Here is a 23,820-nt window from a genome sequence, read left to right as displayed (position 1 = left end):
AGTGTTTTACGACGGCTTTGGCTTCTAAAACGACTGTCACTTCCTGCAGAAACGTTTGCAGCTCCTTTCTATAATCGTTGATCTCTTTCCAGATTTGGAAGAGTGACATTCTTGTCTTTCTCATCCTGGAGCTGTTTCTGCAGAGTGGTTTGCTCCTGTAGAGATGCACCCAGGTCCTGCAGGTCCTCATATTTCTTTGTGAGCTGTTCAGACAGATCCTGATTGAGTCTGGTCTGCTCTTCCAGTTTGATCCTGATCTGCTGGAGCTCACGTTTGGCCTTGGCAGTTTTGGACTTTTCCTCCTGGTTCTCCTCCTGTATGTTTCAATATTTTTTTAGACCCCTTCTGTTTAGTTTAGCCTTAACACCTGTGCATTAAATAACTTCTTAATTTACCATTTTCCATCTTGGTTTTCTTTTGTCACTTCCCTGTCCCCACATGAGTTGGGTCGTAACACAAATGGAAATGATCACTTCTTATTTGGAACGTGGCTTCTAGAAGGTTAGCTCTGTCCATTTATACACTGCCTGTCCAAAAAAAAAGGTCACACACTCTAGTATTTGGTTGTTCCGCCTTTAGCTTTGATTACGTCACATTTGCTGTGGCGTTGTTTCGATTTCGCTTCTGGAACGTCACAGATTTATTTCCATCCAGTGTTTAAAGTTACAGACCTAAGTTTGACCTCCTGAGACCTGGCGTCCTCATCTGTGGACAACACATTTTGGATTGTTTAGGCCACAGTGCAAATTTTTTAGAAGAACAGCAACAAGAACATGTTCAATTTTGAATATTTCTAAGAGTTTAGAATATTAATTTTTTTTGTTTATTTTTATTTTATTTTTTTATTTAATTATTTTTATTTAATTATTTTATTTTTATTTGTTTTTATTATTATTTTTGTTGTATTTTTATTTTATTTTTTATTTACTTATTTTTTATTATTTTATTTGATTAAAGCTCGGGTCTCAGGAGGATAAAGACGCCTCTACAGGCGTCCAGCTCAGAAATGTGCACATGTTTTATTGGGTCCATTTAAATACGACAACATTTATGAAACATACAGTTTTTTAAATTGTTTTTTATTTAATTTATTTTTTTTATTTATTTTTTTGTCTAAGTCAAGTCTAAACCAGGTCTAAACCAGGTCTAAACCAAGTCTAAACCAGGTCTAAACCAAGTCTAAACCAGGTCTAAACCAGGTCTAAACCAGGACTAAACCAGGTCTAAACCAGGTCTGAACCAAGTCTATGTCAAGTCTAAACCAGGTTTAAAACCAGATTTAAATCAGGTCTAAACCAAGTCCAAGTCAGTGTTTTACGACGGCTTTGGCTTCAAAAGGTCCGTCACTTCCTGCAGAAACATTTGCAGCTCATTTCTATCATCCATGGTCTTTGTCCAGTCAGTGTCCTGTCTCTCTCCCTCTGCACCCATGTTGACAGACAGATCCTGATTGAGTCTGGTCTGCTCTTCCAGTTTGATCCTGATGTGCTGGAGCTCACGTTTGCCCTTGGCGGTTTTGGACTTTTCCTCCTGGTTCTGTTTCTTCAGTGCCTCATTCTCGAGGCGCTCGTCATACAGACGTCCAAGCTGATAGTCAAAGTTGTTTCTCAACTCCAGGTGATATTTGTGTTGACTATCTCGTTCTGCCGCCATTTTCAGCATTATATTTTGGAGCTTGGTGTTCTTCTCCCTCTCGTGTTCCAGCTCTTTCTGCAGACTGTTTTTCTCCTGTTGCGTCCTCTGTGGAGATGCACCCAGGTCCTGCAGCTCCTCGTCTTGATGCTGCTCGGTGTGTTTGACCTGGCGCTGCTGAGTCTCCTCGTGTATCTTTGTAAGTACACGATTATTCTTCAGCAGTTCCGCCATCATCTCCTTCATTTCCTGAACATCTCTCTCCAGTTTCTCATTGGCCTGAGTTTTGGACCTGAGGCTCTCTTCAAGAAATTCTATTCTTTCATTGGCCTCAGAAAGTTCTGCATTCTTCTCTAAAATGACCTCGTCTTTCCTCTCTAATTCCTCTCTCAAAAAGAGGTTAGTGTCGGTCTTGATCTGCAGATCCTGAAGGAGCAGATTTTTACATTCCTGTCCTTCTTCCAAACTTTGACACACATTTTCTACCAGGAGATCTTTATCGTCGATGATTTGTTCGAGTTCAGATCTCATGTCTGCTAGCTGTAGCCTTAAGTCATTGAGTTCCTCCTCCTGCCTTAGACATTTTTGTTGGAGGAACTTGTTTTCACTTTTGGTGGCCGTGAGCTGTTCTTTCACAAAGTCACTTTCTGTGATCAGCTCATTCATATAGCGCCCCCTAGATATAATCGTCTCCGTGGCGTTGTCCAATTTACTTCGCAGCTCTTTGTTCTGCTTTCTGAGCGAAGGTTTTTTGTTTCTAAACCACGAAAACATTTTTGCTGCTTTTGTAGATTAAATAACTTCCCTGTTAAAGAAATAAATTCACTATAAATGAAACGCGTTCAGTTGTAAATGAAATGCGTTCAGTTGTAAATGAAATGCGTTCAGTTGTAAATGAAATGCGTTCAGTTGTAAATGAAATGCGTTCAGTTGTAAATGCTCCGTGTGGTCGGCTCTGGTCTGTGTCTGACTCGAGGTTTATCTCTGATCTCTGAGAGTAGCTTCCCTTACTAAAAATTTTCACTCAAAGCACAAAGCTGCTTCATGATGTCACAAAGCCTCGCCTGGTCTGTTGCATGGCAACAGAACGCTTTGAAAATCTGTTGCCGCGGCAACACATTTCACGATGCCATGATTCCGCATATTTAATTTCTTTAATGTGATTGGTTGTTTTCTCAGATTCTAGAATGTGATGTCATACTCCCAGGAGGCCTTCCAAGGACCAGTTTTTCCTATTGATTATTGATACTTTCTGCATGTATGTCTATGGTAGAATGTTTAGCAGTTACCTTGGTGACATAATGCACACATTAGCAAACACACACTGATATGTTTTCTGAAAACTCAAGAAAAAAATACAAAATGGATTTAAACACATTTTCTGGAGCCTATGATGAACAGGTGATTCATTGAAAGTTTAGTTTTGTCTGTTTTTTCAGTGTTTTTGTGCCATAAAACTGAAATAAAAAGCACAAAAATTCCCCATATTGTAATTTGTACATCAGACTGGTTGCGTGTGCTGTGTGGCTTGTGCAGCGAGCAGGATGCTGGGGAGAGGTAAAACACGTGTTGATCAATAGAACGATCATTGAGCTCAGGGACCGGTCGAGGATCTGCAGAGCAATACATCAGAGAGGAGCGAAACCGCCACTAACGCCTCTCTCATCTCCCACAGACTGGAAAAAGAAGTGACTGAGTGAGTGTGACGTCACCCACAGCGCCGGGCTCCAGACAAATGAAGCTCATCGACGCTAGCAGTCGTAGCGATGAATTTGGAGCCGATTTAATAAAAAATAAAAAAAACAACTGAAAATAACCCAAAAAAAATGTAAATAAAAAAATAAACTCGAAATACCTCAAAAAGATTTACCGTATTTTCCGCACTATAAGGCGCATCGGAATATAAGGCGCACCTTCAATGAATGGCCTATTTTAAAACAAATTTCATATATAGGGCGCACCGCATTATAAGGCGCATAGAATAGAAACTACTGTAGTATCTGGGGTTGTGTTACGCATCCACGAGATGGAGCTGCGCTGAAGGGAATGTCAACAAAACAGTCAGATAAGTCAGTCAAACTCACAAAACAAGTTAATGCATCACAATATAATAACTCTCGAAATAGTGCAACGTAATAACAATAACTCAACGTTGTTCAAACGTTAATGTCCATATTCACAATATCTCCCAGCCTTGTTTAGTTGTAAACACGTGAAAGAAACACGTAAAGCCTCACTTTTTCAGCTCATTCCTCATTCACGAATCCGTCGAGTTCTTCCTCTTCAGTGTCTGAGTTGAACAGTTGGTCGAGCTCACTCAAAGTGTCTGATTCCGTCTCGTCAAAATCGCCATTATCCGTGTCGCTGTTGTTGTCTTATCAGTTCAGTGACAATTCCTCCCTCCGTGAAACTCGGACCACAGTTGAGACTGATACCTCAGCCCAGGCATCCGCAATCCATTGGCAGATTGTGGCGTATGTCGCCCGGCGCTGTCTCCCCGTTATCCCTATAGCGTCGGATCCTATCGTCGCCGTTAGACTCGCGTTGCGGACTTTCCAGCAGCGTAACTCCGCGCCCGGTCGTGCTCTCATGTAAATTCAAACGGCGTCTCAAAGCGGAGACATGGGGCTATCTAAATATTTTACCGTCATTACGGTAATCTGCCTCTGTTGTCCTGAAGGTGACGAATGAGAGGCTGCGGGGATTTTCACTCATTTATTCGACGCGTAAAAGAAAAAATACGGATGGATGTGTAAAATAGAAGTAGTTGTCTGGAAAAAATGCAGCAAATGCTGATACTTCGTTTAACATGATTTTTATGGATAAAAAAGAATAAAAGTCTAGGTCTAGGTGAGCTATACTTGCCCATAGTGTGCTCAGTCCTTAAAGGGTTATTACCGCTATTACTTCAGCGACGCCTCCTGACTACGGGTGTCATAATTGACCAATATTGATCCATATATAAGGCGCATCGGATTATAAGGCGCACTGTGGGTTTTTGAGAAAATTAAAGGCTTTTAGGTGCATCTTATAGTGTGGAAAATACGGTACCCCAGGCTCATGTGGAGGGTTAATACGAATATTAAAGACCAAAATGATGAGTCTGACAGCAGCAGGTACAGAGAGAGGACACAGGTTTTCAATAGAAAGTGAATTGGAACTGATTATTACAGCCCTAGTCCTGAAGTTATGTTAGTTGCTTGTTTGTGTTTATCCCTTATGTTTTGTCTGTGTGTCCCCGAGACCGTCTCCTTCCTCCATAACCCTGGCTGTTGGAGCGCTTGGCCGTGATTGGAGGACTGTTTCCCAGCCTGGCCAATCCTAGGACCCACCTTCAGCCGCCTCCCACCCATTTAATTAGATTTGGGACACCTGTTTGAAGCTGCTGGCCTGTGTCCGGCCAGTGAGCCAGTTTGTATGTGTAAAGTGTCTCTTTTGTGTGTCACTACGGTTGTAGAGACACTTCCCTGTCAGTACTGACTCTGTGTTTGTTTTGTTACTGTAACATTTGCGTTTTAGTTCATTTTACCTTTTTGTTTTTGTCTAATCCTCGCAAGGTACTGTGTGTTTCAATATTTTTAGATCCCTTCTGTTTAGTTTAGCCTTAACATCCCTGTGCATTAAATAACTTCTTAATTTACTATTTTCCATCTTGGTTTTCTTTTGTCACTTCCCTGTCCCCACATGAGTTGGGTCGTAACACAAATGGAAATGATCACTTCTTATTTGGAACGTGGCGTCTAGAAGGTTAGCTCTGTCCATTTATACACTGCCTGTCCAAAAAAAAAAAAGAAACCAAAGAAAAAAAACAAGGTCACACACTCTTATATTTGGTTGTTCCGCCTTTAGCTTTGATCATTCGCTGTGGCATTGTTTCGATTTCGCTTCTGGAATGTCACAGATTCATTTCCATCCAGTGTTGCATTAATTTTCCACCTGTTGCGTTGATGATGGTCGAGTCTGACGCTGCACAAAGCTTCTCCAGAACATCCCAAAGATTCTCAATGGGGTTAAGGTCTGGACTCTGTGGTGGACGATCCATGTGTGAAAATGACGTCTCACGCTCCTGATCCAACTCTTTCACGATTTGATCCCGATGAATCCTGGCATTGTCGTCTTGGAATACGCCCAAAAATCCATTGATGGAATAACCTGGTCATTCAGTATATTCAGGCGTCCGCTGACCTCATGAACGCTGAACCTAGACCAGACCAACTGCAGGACACTCAGACCTATTTGCTGAGTTAAATCCAGGTGGCGACTTTTTGTTTGGCCAGGCAGTCTGTGTCATGATGGATGATGGAGTCAGTCTTCTTCTTAATAAACAAAAATGAGATTAAAGAGGACATAAACTGACTACGATGACTGGTGACTATAAATTATCTCAGCGTCACAGAGATAATCCCAGACAATCCAGTTCATCCGGATGTTTAGACGTGCACAGCTATGCAAATTCTCGGGCAGGTTTTGAAGAATGGTTGTGAACGCTGCCAAGGAATTAATGTGTCGCCGGTTTAGACGCTCACTCGATCATGTGAGGGTTTGGAGGAAAAAGTCCCACTGCATTTGAAACTGTTGCTTTTACAATTCATAATTTAAATTCACGATTCATACATCCAGAGCACGTTTGATTAGCTCACTGCGTTGTACACGACTTCAGCTTCAGTCAAATGAAGCTCATCGAGGCTAGCAGTTATAGCGGCTAATTTGGAGTCGAATTTCATTTTTGGAACTCCAACCGTGAGTGTCCTAGCAACCAAAGAGCCAATCCAGAGCGAGGTAGTTGAAGGTAAAGCCTCTTCGCGCCCGCACCTCTGGTTTAGCAGGGAGCGGGCGCTTAGCAACGCTGTCAATCAAACCTGTTGCTAACGCTAGTGGAAGAGCAACCTCAGGGAACGAACTGACTGTACTGATTTGTCTGTTATTAATGTTCATATCTTGATTTGTTTACTTTATTTATTGATTTATTTGTCTTTATTTTTACAGGGTAACCCAACGATAGCGCTCTTTTTCATGGTCGCCCTGTTAAAATTCACAACAAGATAAAAAACAACTAAAAACAAACAAGTAAACGAGCCCGTATAAAACATTAAAAACAGGGGCAGGTGTGTGTTTAAAAGGTTATTACCAGATTATTAAATTGCGATTGTGTCACCAACGTGTCCAGTTTTGCTTTTCTGTGGAGTGTTGGCTCGTCTTTAGCCTCGTACAGTCATGTGATCTGGTGTTAAATGTTCCGGTATCAATGATTAACAAACAGGTGAGATATTCTGGCAGTTTTTCAAGTCGTCCCTTATAGATAAATTAAATAAAAACCCCAGGATCATGTAGAGCGAGTTAATATGAACATTTAAGACCAAAATGACGAGTCTGACAGCAGCAGAGACAGAGAGAGGAGACAGGTTTTCCCAAAAAATAAACAAAAAAACAAAACTCACAAAAAAAAACAAACCTCAAAATAATAAAAAAAAACAAAACAAAAAACTCAAAATAACTACAAAAATAAAGAAAATAAACAAAAAACCTTAAAACAACAAAAAATTTTAATAAAAATAACAAAAAAAACCTTCAAAATAACAAAAAAAAATCCCAACTCAAAATAACTAAAAACAAACAAACAAAAAACCCTCAAATAACTAAAATAAATAAATAAATAAAAATAACCCTCAAAAAAATAAAAAAAAATAAAAACCTAAAAAAAATTTAAAATAAAATAATAATAATAATAAAATTGAAAAATAAACTTAAAAAATGCACGGGATCATGTAGAGCGAGTTAATACGAACATTTAAGACCAAAATGACGAGTCTGACAGCAGCAGAGACAGAGAGAGGACACAGTATCTTCCATGCTTAAAGACCTCTAAAAACCTCTAAATTAGCATGTTAAGTATGCCCCCCTATTGAAGAAAAGCCCCCCCGTATCGTCTCCAATTAATAATATCTGGGTCCGCCCCTGTAATAGCATAAGATTTGCTTTTTCAAAGATTTTAGACCATGAGACTGTAGGATTCATCGTCTGGACATCTCAGTGACATAAAGCTCCAGGAATAATACTGCCCCTGTGTCTGTGTGAGCCGTACATGAGCCGTATGAGCCGTCTGAGAGCCGTATGAGCCGTGTGGAGTGTGGAGTGTGGAGTGTGAGCACAGGGATCCGTGCCAAAGCCTGTTTGATTCTGTGTGTCTCATCTGGACAAAGGGTCAGACACAAACGCAATTTATCATCCACAGCCTCAGTCCAACAAGGAACAAAAGATGGAGACAAAGACCCTCAGAGGTAGAACCAGACTGAAGGTGCAATATATACATGGAACATATATACAGAACATATATACAGAACATACATACAGAACATATATACACGGAACATATATACAGAACATATATACAGAACATATATACACGGAACATATATACACGGAACATTTATACACGGAACATATATACAGAACATATATACACGGAACATATATACACGGAACATTTATACACGGAACATTTATACACGGAACATATATACAGAACATATATACACGGAACATATATACAGAGCATATGTACACGGAATATATATACAGAATATACATATACAGAATATATACACAGAACATATAAGCACGGAACATATGTACATAATATATACACATAATATATGTATACGGAACATATATACAGAACAAATGTAGACGGAATATATATATACAGAACATATGCACAGAGTATATGTACAGAATCTATAACTAGAACATAAATGGAACATATATACAGTAAATATACACAGAAAATATATACAGAACAAATACACAGAACATATATACAGAACATATATACAGAACAAATGCAGATGTAAGAATCACTTTTCTAAACAAACCTGCACAAACACTTTCACTGTCACTTTCACTGTCACTTTACAAAATGCAGTATCACGTTTACATTATTTTTCTTTTCCAAATTAAAGCTGCACTATGTCACTTTTCTGGCAGAGTGTCCACCACCAGCTTTGACCATGGATATGTTGTTATCTGGAATATTTAAAATGTAAAATGTTTTAAACTCTATGTCACATGAATTCACTCACAGGAGTTTTAATTACTACATAATTTGATATTAGTCTTGGAAATGCAGTATTTTTAGAGCAAACTCAGAGCTGTGACGTTGCCATCGTATTGTGCGGCGTCTTGGTGGCGTCCTCGTTACGACCTTGACTTTTGAGAGGATTGAATGATCATCCGGCCGTCGCTGACCGTTTGACCCGTCCCTCTCTCCGGAGTGACCGTCTGTTTGTGATGGACTGGACACCATCACGGCGCTGATAAATGCCTCTGTCCAAGGTCCTGACAGAGATTGACGGAGATGAGGCGGAGGGTGGGACTGGCTTTAATACGGTCAGAGAGGAGTTGTAGGTCAGGAGAATGTAAACCGCAAATACACATGAACTAGTGGTACTTGTGTGTCGTTGGTTTTATCTACGTTTTGTCCTCATTTGGGTCATTTCTTGGTTAGAAGCATCGACTGTTTATATAAATGGACATAGCTAACTGCTGTCAGACTCATTTTGGTCTTAAATGTTCGTATTAAGTCGCTCTTACATGTTCCTGGGGTTTTTCTTTCACTATTTTGTCCATAAATCAAGATATGCTGCGAGCTCGAGGCGTTAGCAACAGGTTTGGTTGACTATGGCTGTGTCACAATTCGCCAAATGCACCGTTTGAAATACCCGCCGGATGAATCTAAAGACCTTTTTGTTTAGAAAAGCTTATTGTTGATGTTTTTAGCGTTTAGCAATTAGTATTTTAAAGTTATTTTTTGTTGTAGCACTCTGGGATTCTGTTGAAGAGTGCATTATAAATAAAATGTATTATTATTATTATTATAATTTCTCCTCCGTGCAGTTGCTTTTGTGCTGAAATGGGACACAGAGCGTACTTTAACCTCTGTCTGTGCGCTTGTGGAGAATTTGGCCCTGCTGAAAAAGTTCCCATTGCTCGTCTGCTCGTTGCTCCCTAAAGACAAAAGAACATTTTTAAGTAAGGACGAATATTAAACATTACAATAACAACAACAACAAACTTTTTTTATAAAGCGCTTTTCATACAAAAGATGTAACACAAAGTCCTTTACAGTGCATTAAAAACAGTGAACAGAGAAGATCACCCCAGTGTTTGGATTTAGTTTTCGGAACTTCCAAACGGAGTTGATTAGACGACCTCAAGGCCCGGTTTGGATTTCGGACCAACAGTTCAGCCAGGTAGGGCGGGGCGAGGCCATTAAGAACTTTAAAAACAAAAAGTAAAATTTTAAAATCAACTCTAAAAGAAACAGGAAGCCAATGCCAATGCTAAGCACCTTCTCTTTGCTAAACCAGCGGTGTGGACAGTCCTGCTCCGGATTGGCTCTTTGGTTGCTATGAGACATGTGGTCAGAATTACAAATATGGAACTTGACTCCAAATTAGCCGCTATAACTGCTCCGGCCTCGATGAGCTTCGTTTGACTGGAGCCGAACGCTGTGAGTGACGTCACACTCACTCAGTCGACTTGTTTAAACAGTCTGTGGTTAGAACGAATGTGGGCGTTTAGATCTGGAACGCTCCTGTTATAAACCCGTTTTAGTTCTGGTTCTTCTCAGTGATGGTACTTGGTGTGTGAAGTTGGAGAACCACTACGATGTTTTCTGGACTATCAGTCGCTCCGGAGTATATGTCAAAAAATGCATAGTAATGAAAAAGAAAATGCAGTTGTCAGTGTGACCGTAACGAAGATGTGAAATTATATCTTTGCCACATCAGCAAAATGGCCGCCATCAAGGGCCAGATGTGACTGTGGCAGGATAAATGTCACTAAATGTAAACAAATGTCATGTAAAATAAATGTAACTACTTTTAAACTTGTTAAATAACTGTTTCTGTATTTATTACTTATTCAAGTTGCAAATATTACGTGTCTGTGTAACTGTGTATTTCCTGATAAACTGACATTTTTAAAAGTGTGGATCTGGTCAGAACCTTCAGCTCTGATTCAAAAACAGACTTTTAATTATTGGACAATTTGTTGTTTTTCTCGCAGACTCACGTTTACAATATTTAGCTCCGTGTTTGGTGTCAAAATGTCGGCGTAGATTGTACCGACCGCGCCTCATAACACAAAAAACACACAGATTTTCTCCTTAAAGCTCAAACTTGTATTCACCTTTAGCGTCTTTCTTGAAACTTCCCTCCACGCCGACAATTTTCCACTTCCTGAACAATTTGGGATGATTATTTGCAAATATTTCTCAGTGTCACTTGTTGGAAAATCTCATTAATTTATTGTCAATACACACATTAAAGCAGCACAGACTTATTTTAAAATGACAGTCAAGCCTTAATTTATCTTCTCGCGGGCCACATAAAATGACGTGGCGGGCTGCATTTGGCCCCCGGGCCTTGAGTTTGACATATGTGTTCTAGAATCTACGTTGACATTTTGACACCAAACACGGAGCTAAGTATGAAAAAGTGAGTCTGCAAGAAAAACAACAAATTGTCCAATAATTAAAAGTCTGTTTTTGAAGCAGAGCTGAAGGTTCTGACCAGATCCACACTTTTAAAAATGTCAGTTTATCAGGAAATACACAGTTACACAGACACGTAATATTAGTTACATTTATTTTACATGACATTTGTTTACATTTAGTGACATTTATCCTGCCACAGTCACATCTGGCCCTTGATGGTCCATTTTGCTGATGTGGCCCTCGGTGAAAATGAGTTTGACGCCTCTGGACTAGAGCAACAAGCTAGCATCACTTTTGCCCGTTTTTTTTCTGTACAATAAGTCGCACTTTGAGAATCACTGCATTAAATGTTGGAAAATCATAATGAAATTCCTTTGCCGCTGAAAAGGGTGAAGTCTGGCTGCTCGGAAAATGTATTTGTGAATTCGTTTTTGTGCTTCTTCTGAGAATAACTCCAGAACATCACAAGGCTACGCGGCCGTTTCCATCGATTCAAAGTGATTCATTGTTCATTCGTCACCACTGATCTCCCAGCATGCCTTGTGACAGGGCCGTGAGCGTGTTCCTCCTCGGAGCTCAGGAACAGCTCCAGACTCTGCACCCTCGGGACGCCGTCTGACCCGGGACCCGTTCTTATCTCCTGCCTGCTCCCCGTCGGCTGTGGTCTCATGGGACGTTAGCTGCTTATTCCGAATGGTAGATAGTAACAACTGTCTGTGCGTGTGACGAAGAGGAGGAGAGGAAGAGGATTTTGCTGGATTGGAGAGCTCTTTAATTGGTTTACACGAGCCGGGCACAGGTTACAATTGGATAAAGTTACGTAACGACCTGATTCCTAAGTCTGAATTAACCCCCAATAACGTGGACATGTGATGTTTTTTGTTGATTCTTCTACAACAATTTGTATTTTAAGTTGACACAAGTTTTTCTGGTTACTTTGGGCTTGGTTTAGCTTCATAATTTCAGACAATATGAGTATTTTGTCTGTATCTGCACTCACACGACCATTGGGAGTCCTGTTTTCCGTGTTTAAAATTCTGTAACGGGTGAAACTGGTTGTAAATATAGTGTTTGAGGTAAAGGGGCAATAGTCGCTCAGTTGGTTGAACGGTCAGAAAAGTGCTGTATAAATTACCGGAGGTTATATTAAATTGGAGCTGGACTCATCCATCATCCTGGCTTGGAGTCACTGTGGTTGTTTGCTTAAGGCGGCTCCTCTTTGGCAACGCTCCAGGGGGGATGAAGTCCGTCCTGAGTGTCTTAAGTGTCTGGATGTTGCGGGGCTGTTTTGGCCGATACGTCTCTGGAAGATCACGTGGCGGTCGGGGATAGTTCCTCTGGACTGGCAGACCGAGGTGGTGGTCCCTCTGTTTAAGAAGGGGGACCAGAGGGTGCATGAGAATCACACTCCTCAACCTCCTCGGTAAGGTCGATTCTAGGGACTGGAGAAGAGAATCTGACCGATTGTCGAACTTCGGAGTCAGGAGGAGCAGTGCAGTTTTCTCCGTCGGGTCCTTGAGGGTTCATGGAAGTTTGCCCAACCAATCCACAAGTGTTTTATGGATCTGGTGGAGAAGGTATTCAACCGTGTCCCTCGTGGTGTCCTTTGGGGAGTCCTCCTGGAGTATGGGGTCCAGGGCTCTTCGCTAAGGGCTGTCCGGTCCCTGTACGACCAAAGTAGGAGCCGCGTTCGCATTTTCAGCAGTAAATCAGACCTGTTTCCAGTGCGCGTTGAACTTCGCCAGGGCTGCCCTTTGTCACCGGTTCTGTTCATTGTTTTTATGGATAGACTTTCTAGGAGCAGGCCTGGGAACGCCTTGGAGTCCCACCGGAGGAGCTGGAGGAACTGTCTGGATGAAGGAAGTCTGGGAGTCTCTGCTTAGACTTCTGCCCCACTGACATGACCCTGGATAAGCAGAATAACTGGATGAATACATTAATTACCCTGATAAAGTGACTAAAAAAACATTGTGGGTCAACATTCAGCACAGGTTCTTGTCCAGTAAAAATCTAGACGTCAGTGTTTCTCTCTCCAGACTCTGATATTGTCATTTTCATTTCCCAAAACTACTGTGACTAATCCAAATGTCTCCAGTGAAATCAGTTTTGCCTCCAGTTGCCTCCTTCAGTCTGTGTGTCCACGCAAACCTTTGAAACAAATGTGTCAAACTCAAGGCCCACGGGCAAAATGTGGCCCTCCGCATCATTTTCTGTGGCCCTCGACAGGGTAAATTAAAGGTATAATAGTCTTAAAATGTCATTTTATCAGGAAATCCGCAGTTACGCAGCCATATTTTTACATGAGCAATATTTGTAACTTGAATAAGTAATAAATATAGGAACAGTTAATCAAAAAGTTTTTAAAGTTCTTAGATTTATTTTACATCTGGCCCTTCGAGAGCAGCCATTTTGCTGATGTGGCTGCTCTAAAAGCTCTACAAGGTTGTGAACACCTCCCCCTTCTCCCGGGAGCTTCATTTTAACCTAATTAATTGCTGTTAACAGAAGCCTGTGCATTTCCTGTTTGCGCCGCCGTCTCTTTCATGTCGTGCCATTACTGGACCTTATCTTTCACTCACTCTCGATGGGACCAGATTTGTCCAACGGACCAGTTCCTTTTCCCCGGTGTGGAGGAAGGGAGGGGCGTTATTATTTTGACCACAGGGCGCAGGGTCTCAGAGGAGGGGTCCACACTGTGAGCCCAACAATGACGTTAAGTGTTGGGGATTTGGGAGTGGGAGTTAGTCACGGGAGCATTTTTCCAGCGCCTACGGTCGGATTGAAACAGGAAAATAAACAACAAATGCAACAACTGTGGCTCCACTCTCACTCTGCCCACTGGGGACAGCTGGGGATGGGACTTTCGGCTCTTTTACGGGATCCGAATCTTTTGGATCTGTTTGTTCAAATGACAGAGATGTGGCAGAAGTCAGTGTGAGAAGTGTGTTTAAAATGGGTGACGTCACATTCTTTTCACTTTCTTTTTTTACGTAGTTCAGTTTAAAAAAATGCATGAAAATTAGAAAGAAAAAGATTCGACTCTTTTAAAAAATGAGATCCGATTCCCGCTGTTCACGTTCTCTGGGTTTGCTTTTAATAAAATACTTAAATGTTCAAAAACGGACCTGTAGTTATGTTTTGTTACATTCACACATGTTTGAGTCACACTTTATTATTAGTCTGTCACATCTCCAAAGCTCAAAATGCTCCATACCACCTTGTGATGTCATCAAGTGGTAGTTTTCCAAGTTAACAGCGACGGTTTTACCTTTAGTTCTGCAGAGATTTGCAATTCCAGGTCTGAAAAGATCCAAATGATTCTAGAAACGAAAGTGTGTGGAGTTTAAAAACACAGCGGAGCACTTCCTGTATCACCACACGATGACATCACAAGGTGGAACAGAGTGTTTTCAGTTTGAGAGAAGAACTCCAGGTCTGTTTGTGATGAGGAAACAAAATTAAAACCGACCAAGTTCAACATCTACAACACACAAACCTGCATATTTAGGCTGAGTTCTTCTCTCAAACAGAAAACACTGTTCCACCTTGTGATGTCATCGTGTGGCGATACAGGAAGTGCTCCACTGTGTTTTTAAACTCCGCACACCTTCATTTCTAGAATCATTTGGATCATTTCAGCTCTGGAATTGACCATTTATCTCGGCTGAACTAAAGGTAAAAACGTAGCTGTCAACTTGAAAAAAAAACTACCACTTGATGACATCACAAGGTGGAACAGAGCGTTTCGAGCTTTGACTAATAATAAACAGTTAGTCAAACATGTGTGAATGAAACAAAACACAACTCCAGGTCTGTTTTTGACGACGCAACAACATTCTAAAATGACTTAACGCTCACAAGAGTCAGTTTTGCGTAATACATCCCCTTTAATTGGTTTTAACGAGACAAAAAAAAAGTGAAATCCATCAACATGAGGAAAAAAGTGATTATTTTTCATATTTATCATATCACCCAGCCTTAGTCTATCGCTTTAATGTGTAACTATCTAAATCTGGTGTAATATGGGTCATTTTTCTGTCTTTGTAACATTTATTTCCGTTCAAACCCGGGTCTATTTTAAGCCCCGTCCTGTGTCGTACTCCACATCTGTCTGAGTCACATGGTTCATAATAGAACGTCCTCTCGCCGGGCGCTGCTGTGGTGTGGGTGAGGAAGAGAAGCGCAGGGAGCTCAACCACTTTACAGGTGTCAGACAGAACAGCCTCCGTCAGAAGAACCTAGCTAACACAGACGTAGCCCTGTGCGCGGACGCTAACAGCCGCCCCCGCTACACTGAACGTCAAGGCAGATTGTAAAGGGCGATGTTGTAATCATAGACTGTACTCTTTATATAAATGGACATCGCTAACCTGCTTGCCGCCGCGCTACAAATAGAAAGTGAGCATGGACACGCTTCCAGCTCCATTGACTCTGGCTCCAAGTACATTTTTATTGAAACTGCTGCTGTCAGACTCGTCATTTTGGTCTTACATGTTCGTATTAACCCTCTACATGATCGTGGGGTTCTTTTTTTTTTTTTTTTTGGTATTTTTTGTTTATTTATTTATTTATTATTAGTTATTTTTTAGGTTTTTATTTTATTTTTATTTTTATTTTGAGTTTTTTTTTTTTTTAATTTATTTTTTTTGTTGTTGTTTGAGTTGGGTTTTTTTGGTTATTTTTATTATAAATCTTTTGTTGTTTTGAGGTTTTTTTTGTTTATTTTCTTAATTTTTTAGTTATTTTGAGTTTTTTTGTTTGTTTATTTTGAGTTTTTTTTTTTTTTTTTTTATCTGTCTCCTCTCTCTGTACCTGCTGCTGTCAGACTCGTCATTTTGGTCTTAAATGTTTGTATTAACCCTCTACATGATCCTGGGGTTTTTATTTCACTTTTGTGTCTGTAAATCAAGATATGAACATTAATAACAGACAAATCAGGCGCCTTCTTTCCTCGAGGTCACTCCTGTTAGCGTTAGCAACAGGTTTGATTGACAGCGTTGCTAAGCGCCCGCTCCCTGTTAAACCAGTGGTGTGGGCGGAAAGGGACGTTACCTTCAACAGCCTCGCTCTGGATTGGCTCTTTGGTTGCTATGATACTCGCAGTTAGAGACTTCGCTTTAGCCTCTAGCCTTGATTAGCTTCATTTAACTGGAGCCGAACGCTGTGGGTGACGTCACACAGAAAGTTTTTTTTGTTTGAGTTTAAGTGTTGGGATATTCAAAAACAGATGCTATCGTTAACTGAAATATTGAGGAAAACGTATCTGAATATTGTCACGGGGAAAACAACGCTCACTCCTTGGTATTTAATTCATCGCTATAATTATTGAGCTTAATCGTATGTTCACTGATCCAGAAGTTGGCGGTTCTAATGCTGTTTCCTCCTCAAAAACAGACCTGGAGTTGTGTTTTGTTTCATTCACACATGTTTGAGTAACTCTTTATTAAACCTCAAAACTCTCTGTTCCACCTTGTGATGTCATGAAGTGGTAGATTTCAAGTGAACAGCTCCTTTTTTTTTACCTTTAGTTCAGTCGAGATAAGTGGCAATTCCAGGTCTGAAATGATCCAAATGATTCTAGAAACGAAGGTGTGTGGAGTTTAAAAACACAGTGGAGCACTTCCTGTATCACCACATGATGACATCACAAGGTGGAACAGAGTGTTTTCAGTTTCAGAGAAGAACTCAGTCTAAATCTGCAGGTTTGTGTGTTAAACATGTGTGAATGAAACAAAAAAACACAACTCCAGGTCTGTTTGTGACGAGGGAACAACATAATATGGGACCTTTAAAGAAAACTGAAGTACTTCCTGTTCAGTTCAGCCATAATTGTCACACGTAAATTTTCGTCGGGACAAAACAGACTTTTTTGAATGTGTAAAATGTGTTTTCTCTCCAGGCTCGGCGGGCGGCGATCGCGCCTCAGGGACGATCCGATGCCAGAGATGTCGGGAGATGTGCAAAGGAGAAGTGGTCCGAGTCCAAGACATGCACTTTCACGTCAAGTGCTTCACCTGCACTGGTAAGAACACGTGTAGCCTGTACGCTAACTGGAGCCTGTATGCTAACTGTAGCCTGTACGCTAACTGGAACCTGTACGCAAGCTGTAGCCTGTATGATAGCCTGTGTGCTTACTAGGGCCTGTATGCTAACTGTAGCTTGTGTGCTAACTGGAGCCTGTACACTGACCACAGAGTACTGCATTCTGAATACTGTGAATACTTTTACATGGAGTTGCATTTAAATTAGAGAGTAAAGACACAACACAGGATTAAAAACAGCTTCATGTTTGTTTCACTGTTTGTTCTGTGTCTCACCTCAGGAGAAGGTTTATGTTTTTCTCACTAATTCTGTGCAGTTTGAGCCTGAATCTTGTGATAAAGTACTGCAGTGTAATCCTTTGATTTTACAAGTAACTGTAATCTGATTACCTCCAAATGAAAGAGTAACTGTACCAGATTACAGTTACACAGCATTAGTATTCTGGATAAGTATTATTGGTACATGTATTTAGTTACTTCCCAACACTGTTTAACTGAAGCATGTAGCATAGCCTATAAGCTAACTGTAGCCTGTGTGCTAACTGTAGCCTTTGTGCTAACTGTAGCCTGTGTGCTAACTGGGGTTTGTGTGCTAACTGGAGCCTGTGCGCTAACCGGAGCCTGTGCGCTAACCAGAGCCTGTGTGCTAACTGTAGCCTGTGTGCTAACCGTAGCCTGTGTGCTAACTGTAGCCTGTGTGCTAAGCCTAATTCTGCAGGGTTTGTGTGTTAAACGTGTGAATGAAACAAAACACAACTCCAGATCTGTTTGTGACGATGAAATAACATTAGAACAGAACAATATTTCGTTTTATTAGCTAATTTTCTTGTGTGTTAAGTTTTAATTTGGGGAAACAAGGACGTCTGTCAATCCTGCTGCTGTGTTTGTATAAATAATAGAACAAAAATCTAAAATGTCCCGTCTGAAGAGGAGCTGGTGGAGATATTTGTGCAAATTAAAAACCAAAACGTTGCGGCACGAGGACGATGTCTCACGTAAACAGCTCCATTTGTAACCCAAAGATTCACTCGAGGCTTTACTTTTTATAACCATTAACAGACGGCTTGGCACAAACGCTACAACCAAACGATTATAAAGCATCGCCTCGTCTGATTATGTTCTGTTTTGCAATTTTATGAGCTGCGTTTAGAAAATGAAATAACCAAAATTGTCATGTCAAATTGGCTCTAATCTCGACACTTACACAAGACACGAGGAACAAAAGCGGATTTTTTTTTCTCTCTCTCTCTGTGTCTGTTTACATTAGAAAATCATCATCAGTGGAGCGTTCCTGCAGGATCGCCGCGGGGTTGGGTTAAACTGCACGTGCGCCGAGTTTTATACTGACGTGTAAAAGCCGACGACAGGCCAAACCGACTTTAAACGGCCCAGATTAGACAGATTAATAATAAAAGGTGATTCAAACGTGTGCGAGTGAAACGAAACACAATTCCAGGTCTGTTTTTGAGGAGGAAACGGCGTCAGAACACGACTTAAAGCTACAAAAGTCACTGACACTTTTAAATCTTCAGTCGCTCCTATAATTCTAAAGTTAAACTCACCAAATTTTAGCAGTAGATAAACTGAACCTTCTGTGATTTTTGGCAGTATATACGGTTATAATTGTCACTTACACTTGAACTTATCACTACTTAAACGAGGGGAAGTAAAAATGACCTAATTTCCGGCTTATGTCTCTTATTTGATCCTCGATATCACGTTTTAAGTCGTTTATTGAGTCGTCTGAGGTTTATTCACAAACACATTTTCTTTAAGATCGTCCCACAAGAAGAAATCAGGACTAGTCAGGTCTGTGGAGATCACATACTGCCCCCTGTCTGTGAAAAACACGTATTATTCCTTTAATGACGTTTACACTCGGGGCATCTCTGGGATTGGGTCGAATTTGACCCATGTGACTCAAAGTCCCACTGGACAATGAGGGTTCGTTCCTCGGTGCTGGATTTGCTCAGATTAATGTGGGAAGAGTCGTTCTAAATGCTCTGGAAAAATACAAGAAAAATATTTAGAAACAGAAGAGTTATGGTTATTTTTTTCAACTGTCAGTGACTTTATAAGACCCTAAAACACATGTGTCAAACTCAAGGCCCGTGGGCAAAATGTGGCCCGCTATTTCTTTTTATGTGGCGGTGAACAGGTAAATTAAAATGTTTGACTGCCTTAAAATATCAGTTTATCAGGAGATACACAAGTTACACAGACATTTTTTCATATCTATGCAAATCCCTGTGCAATATTTGTAACTTGAATAAGTAATAAATATAGAAACGTTTAGACAGCGACCATTTTATTGATGTGACTCTCTGTGAAAACGAGTTTGACGTCGCTGCCTTAAAACACGTCTTTCTTCAGATATAAAGAGCTAAAAGTCAACTGAACTTTTTGTAAGAGCTGTCAGAATACAGTGTCCTTGTTTCAGTTTTTTTTTTTTTGTCTACATCTCCAAAGCACAAAACGCTCTGTTCCACCTTGTGATGTCATCAAGTGGTCATTTTTTTTCCAAGTTAACAGCTCCTTTTACCTTTAGTTCAGTCGAGATTCAACAGGTTCAACATTTACAACACAAAAACCCTGCATATTTAGGCTGAGTTCTTCTCTCAAAGTGAAAACACGCTGTTCCACCTTGTGATGTCATCATGTGGTGATGCAGGAAGTGCTCCACTGTGTTTTTAAACTCCACACACCTTCATTTCTAGAATCATTTCGATAATTTCAGCTTCTGGAGTTTCTAATCTCTACTGAATACTACTACTTCATCGACATTGTGAGTTTTGTCGGGGAGAAAACAAATTGCAAATGTACAGCACTTCAGAGTCACACTGCTGGAAAAAAGCATGCAAAACTGCACTTAAAAAATAATTTGATAGGATTAAGATTAGATTCAAGACATTTTTATTTTTATTTTTTTCCAAAACAACAAAAAAGTACCGTATTTTCCAGTTTATAAACACACTTTTTTCATAGTTTGTCCGGGGGTGCGACTTATATGTGAAATATGTTTTTTTTTCTTCATTATTATGCATTTTTTCGCTGGTGCAACTTATACTCCAGAAAATACGATATCTGTTTCGCGTTAATTTGAACTTCTCTCAAACTGAAAACACTCTGTTCCACCTTGTGATGTCATCATGTGGTAATACAGGAAGTGCTTTACTCTGTTTTTAAACTCCACACACCTTCATTTCTTAAATAATTTGGACAATTTCAGACTTGGAATGGCGAATTTCTGCAGAACTAAAGGTAAAAACGTAGCTGTTAATTTGACAACTACCACTTGATGACATCACAAGGTGGAACGGAGCATTTTGAGCTTTGTAGATGTTACAGACTAATAATAAAGAGTTACTCAAACATGTGTGAATGAAACAAAACACAACTCCAGGTCTGTTTTTCAGGAGAGAACAGCATTAGAACATGACTTAAAGCTCATTTTGCTAATTTTGTAGCACCTTTAATTGGTTTTAACGAGACAAAATAAACGTGAGATCCATCGATATGAGTGAAAAAGTGATTCGCTTTAATAAACATCACATCGAGTCTATCGCTTTAATTTGCGTAACTGCACAAAACACTCCCACAGTCCAAACCTCCCTGAAACTCGCTGCACTCTGAGGACCGCTCTGCTCCCAACGTGTCGCCCAAAAACACAGGCAGCTCGTGCTCGGGGGGGGGACGCTCTTCCTCGTGCCGCGGTTGTGGAGCGTTGCTGTGGAAACGGCGTGGAGGGGCACCCGGGCCGTGGTTGGTGGATATTCTCAGCATCTCTATGGTCCCTTCGGCCAATGGGGAGGTTTGATTTCGTGCCCCGGAGAAAAAGGGGGGTGCGGACAGGAAGCGAGGGAGCGGGAGAGGAGGAGGAGGAGGACGGGGGGGAGGAGGAGGGGGATGGCGTGTTTGTGTCACCTTAACGTTACATCATCACGTTAATAACAAACTGGTGAGCGACCTGCGTTTGTCCGTCAGGGTTGTATCAGTGCACAGACACGACTAAAACAAGCATCTAAACACTTTTTTCTGCTCATATTTTGCCTTTTTTTGTTTTTATGACATTATTCTTAAAGCTGCACTATGTAATTTTCCTGTTAGAGGGTCTGCCACCTGCTCGTCTCCGTGGAGATGGCATTTTTTTACCGATATGTTCCAAAATATGTCATTAAACTGTCTTAAACTGTCACTACAGGGCCACATAACAGGTCAGATCTGTGGAGAGTTGTGTTTCTTTAGGTATATTTGAAAAAGAGAAACGTGTAATTGAGTACATGCAAAATAGATGTTTATTAATGCCATACTGTGGGATATTCCAAATAAGCTTAGTGTATTTAAAGGGGATATATTAAGCAAAACTGACTCTTGTAGCTTTAAGTCATGTTATAATGTTTTTATGTCATCAAAAACAGACCTGGAGTTGTGTTTTGTTTCAGTTTTTTTAGTCTCTCTAGCTCAAAACGCTCTGTTCCACCTTGTGATGTCATCAAGTGGTAGTTTTCAAGTTAACAGCTCCTTTTACCTTTAGTTCAGTAGAGATAAGTGGCAATTCCAGAGGCTGAAATGATCCAAATGATTCTAGTGAAGGTGTGTGGAGTTTAAAACCACAGTGGAGCACTTCCTGTATCACCACACGATGACATCACAAGGTGGAACGGAGTGTTTTCAGTTTGAGAGAAGAACTCCAGGCCCGTTTGTGACGATGAAACAACATTAGAACCAACCAAGTTCAACATCTACAACACACAAACCTGCATATTTAGGCTGAGTTCTTCTCTCAAACTGAAAACACTGTTCCACCTTGTGATGTCATCGTGTGGCGATACAGGAAGTGCTCCACTGTGTTTATAAACTCCACACGCCTTCATTTCTAGAATCATTTGGATCATTTCAGCTCTTGAGTTTCTAATCTCTACTGAACTAAAGGTAAAAGGAGCTGTTAACTTGAAAAAAAAATGACCACTTGATGACATCACAAGGTGGAACGGAGCATTTTGAGCTTTGGAGATGTTACAGACTACAAAAAACTGAAACAAAACACAACTCTGGGTACATTTTTGAGGAGGAAACGGCATCAGAACATGGATTAACACTCACAGGAGTCAATTTTGCGTAATACATCCCCTTTAATTGGTTTTAACGAGACAAAATAAAAGTGAGATGAGGAAAAAAGTGATTATTTTTCATATTTATCATATCACCCAGGCTTAGTTTATCGCTTTAATGTGTAACTATCTAATCGCAGTAATGAGTAACTGACTGTGTTGTATTGTACGGCGCCTTTTGAACGACTCAGCCTTTCACTTTCCAGAGCGCTCGTCCCATGATGCCGTTGGGCGCCCCATTGTGCGTCCAGATTCTGCTCATATTATGCTGCTGTAGGGGCCTCTGCGCGGACAGCACTTTTGTAAAGCTCGTATTGTTCCCCATGTGAGCGCTCACACACAAAACATGTATGTTCAACCGGACTTCATAAACCCGTTCACTCGTTCGGTTTTGTCTCACGTGTTTAAAGCGTTTGTGCGATAGGTTGAGTTCGCTTAACATCGCAGCGTGGAACAAGTTTTAGTGTTTAAAGGGTCAAAATTACGCAAAATCGACTCTTAGATTGTGTTATAATGCTTTTAAAATGTCAAAAACAGACCTGGAGTTGTGTTTTTGTTTCATTCACGCATGTTTGAGTCACTTTGTTATTAGTCTGTAACATCTACAAACCTCAAAACGCGCCGTTCCACCTTGTGATGTCATCAAGTGGTAGTTTTTTTCAAGTTAACAGCTCATTTTACCTTTAGTCCAGTAGAGATAAGTGGCACTTCCAGAGCTGAAATGATCCAAATGATTCTAGAAATGAAGGTGTGTGGAGTTTAAAAACACAGCGGAGCACTTCCTGTATCACCACACGATGACATCACAAGGTGGAACAGCGTGTTTTCAGTTTGAGAGAAGAACTCCAGGTCTGTTTGTGATGAGGAAACAACATTAGAACCAACCAAGTTCAACATCTTCAACAAACAAATTAAGTCTTTTTGTTTAAAGTTTGTTATGGAGCAAAAACCAGAGGGAACTACATAGACCATGATCCTTTGCTCTGGTTCAGTGCAGATTACATGAAGAAATAATGTTATTAATCTTTTTTTTTTATCTGAATTATTTTCCGGAGAAGTCGCACCAGCAAAAAAAATACATAATGAAGAAAAAAACATATTACACATATAAATCGCATCTGAGTACAATATAATATGACAGAACCAACTCTAACTGTGAGTATCATAGCAACCAAAGAGCCAATTCAGAGCGAGGTTGTTGAAGGTAACGCCCCTTTTCGCCCGCACCACTGGTTTAGCAGGCAATGGGCACTTAGCTATTTTAACATTTTATAAGCGATGTATTATATCTGTACGTTGTCCACGCTACGCTGTCAATCAAACCCGTTGCTAACGCTAACGGGAGCGACCTCAGGGAACGAAGGCGCCTGATTTGTCTTTTTAATGTTCATATCTTGATTTACAGACACAATAGTGAAATAAAAAACTGGTTAATACGAACATTTAAGACCAAAATGACGAGTCAGGCCACAGTTTTTCAATAGAAAGTGAACTGGAGCCAGAGTCGATGGAGCTGGAAACGCGCACATGCTCACTAGCA

General features: G+C 40.5%; 1 protein-coding gene across 2 annotated transcripts in view; it reads left to right on the top strand.

The window, feature by feature from the left end:
* ablim3 (actin binding LIM protein family, member 3) overlaps positions 1-23,820 on the top strand; it is a 112,822-nt gene that overhangs the window by 8,496 nt on the left and 80,506 nt on the right. For both annotated transcript variants that reach the window (XM_055224644.1, XM_055224643.1), the window contains exon 2: positions 17,028-17,150. In XM_055224644.1, coding sequence (XP_055080619.1) covers positions 17,028-17,150 — 123 coding nt within the window. The remainder of the gene's footprint in view (positions 1-17,027; positions 17,151-23,820) is intronic.

This window comes from Periophthalmus magnuspinnatus, chromosome 10 (genome assembly GCF_009829125.3).
Source record: "Periophthalmus magnuspinnatus isolate fPerMag1 chromosome 10, fPerMag1.2.pri, whole genome shotgun sequence".
NCBI lineage: Eukaryota > Metazoa > Chordata > Actinopteri > Gobiiformes > Gobiidae > Periophthalmus > Periophthalmus magnuspinnatus.
This window is presented reverse-complemented; position numbering and strand designations above follow the sequence as displayed.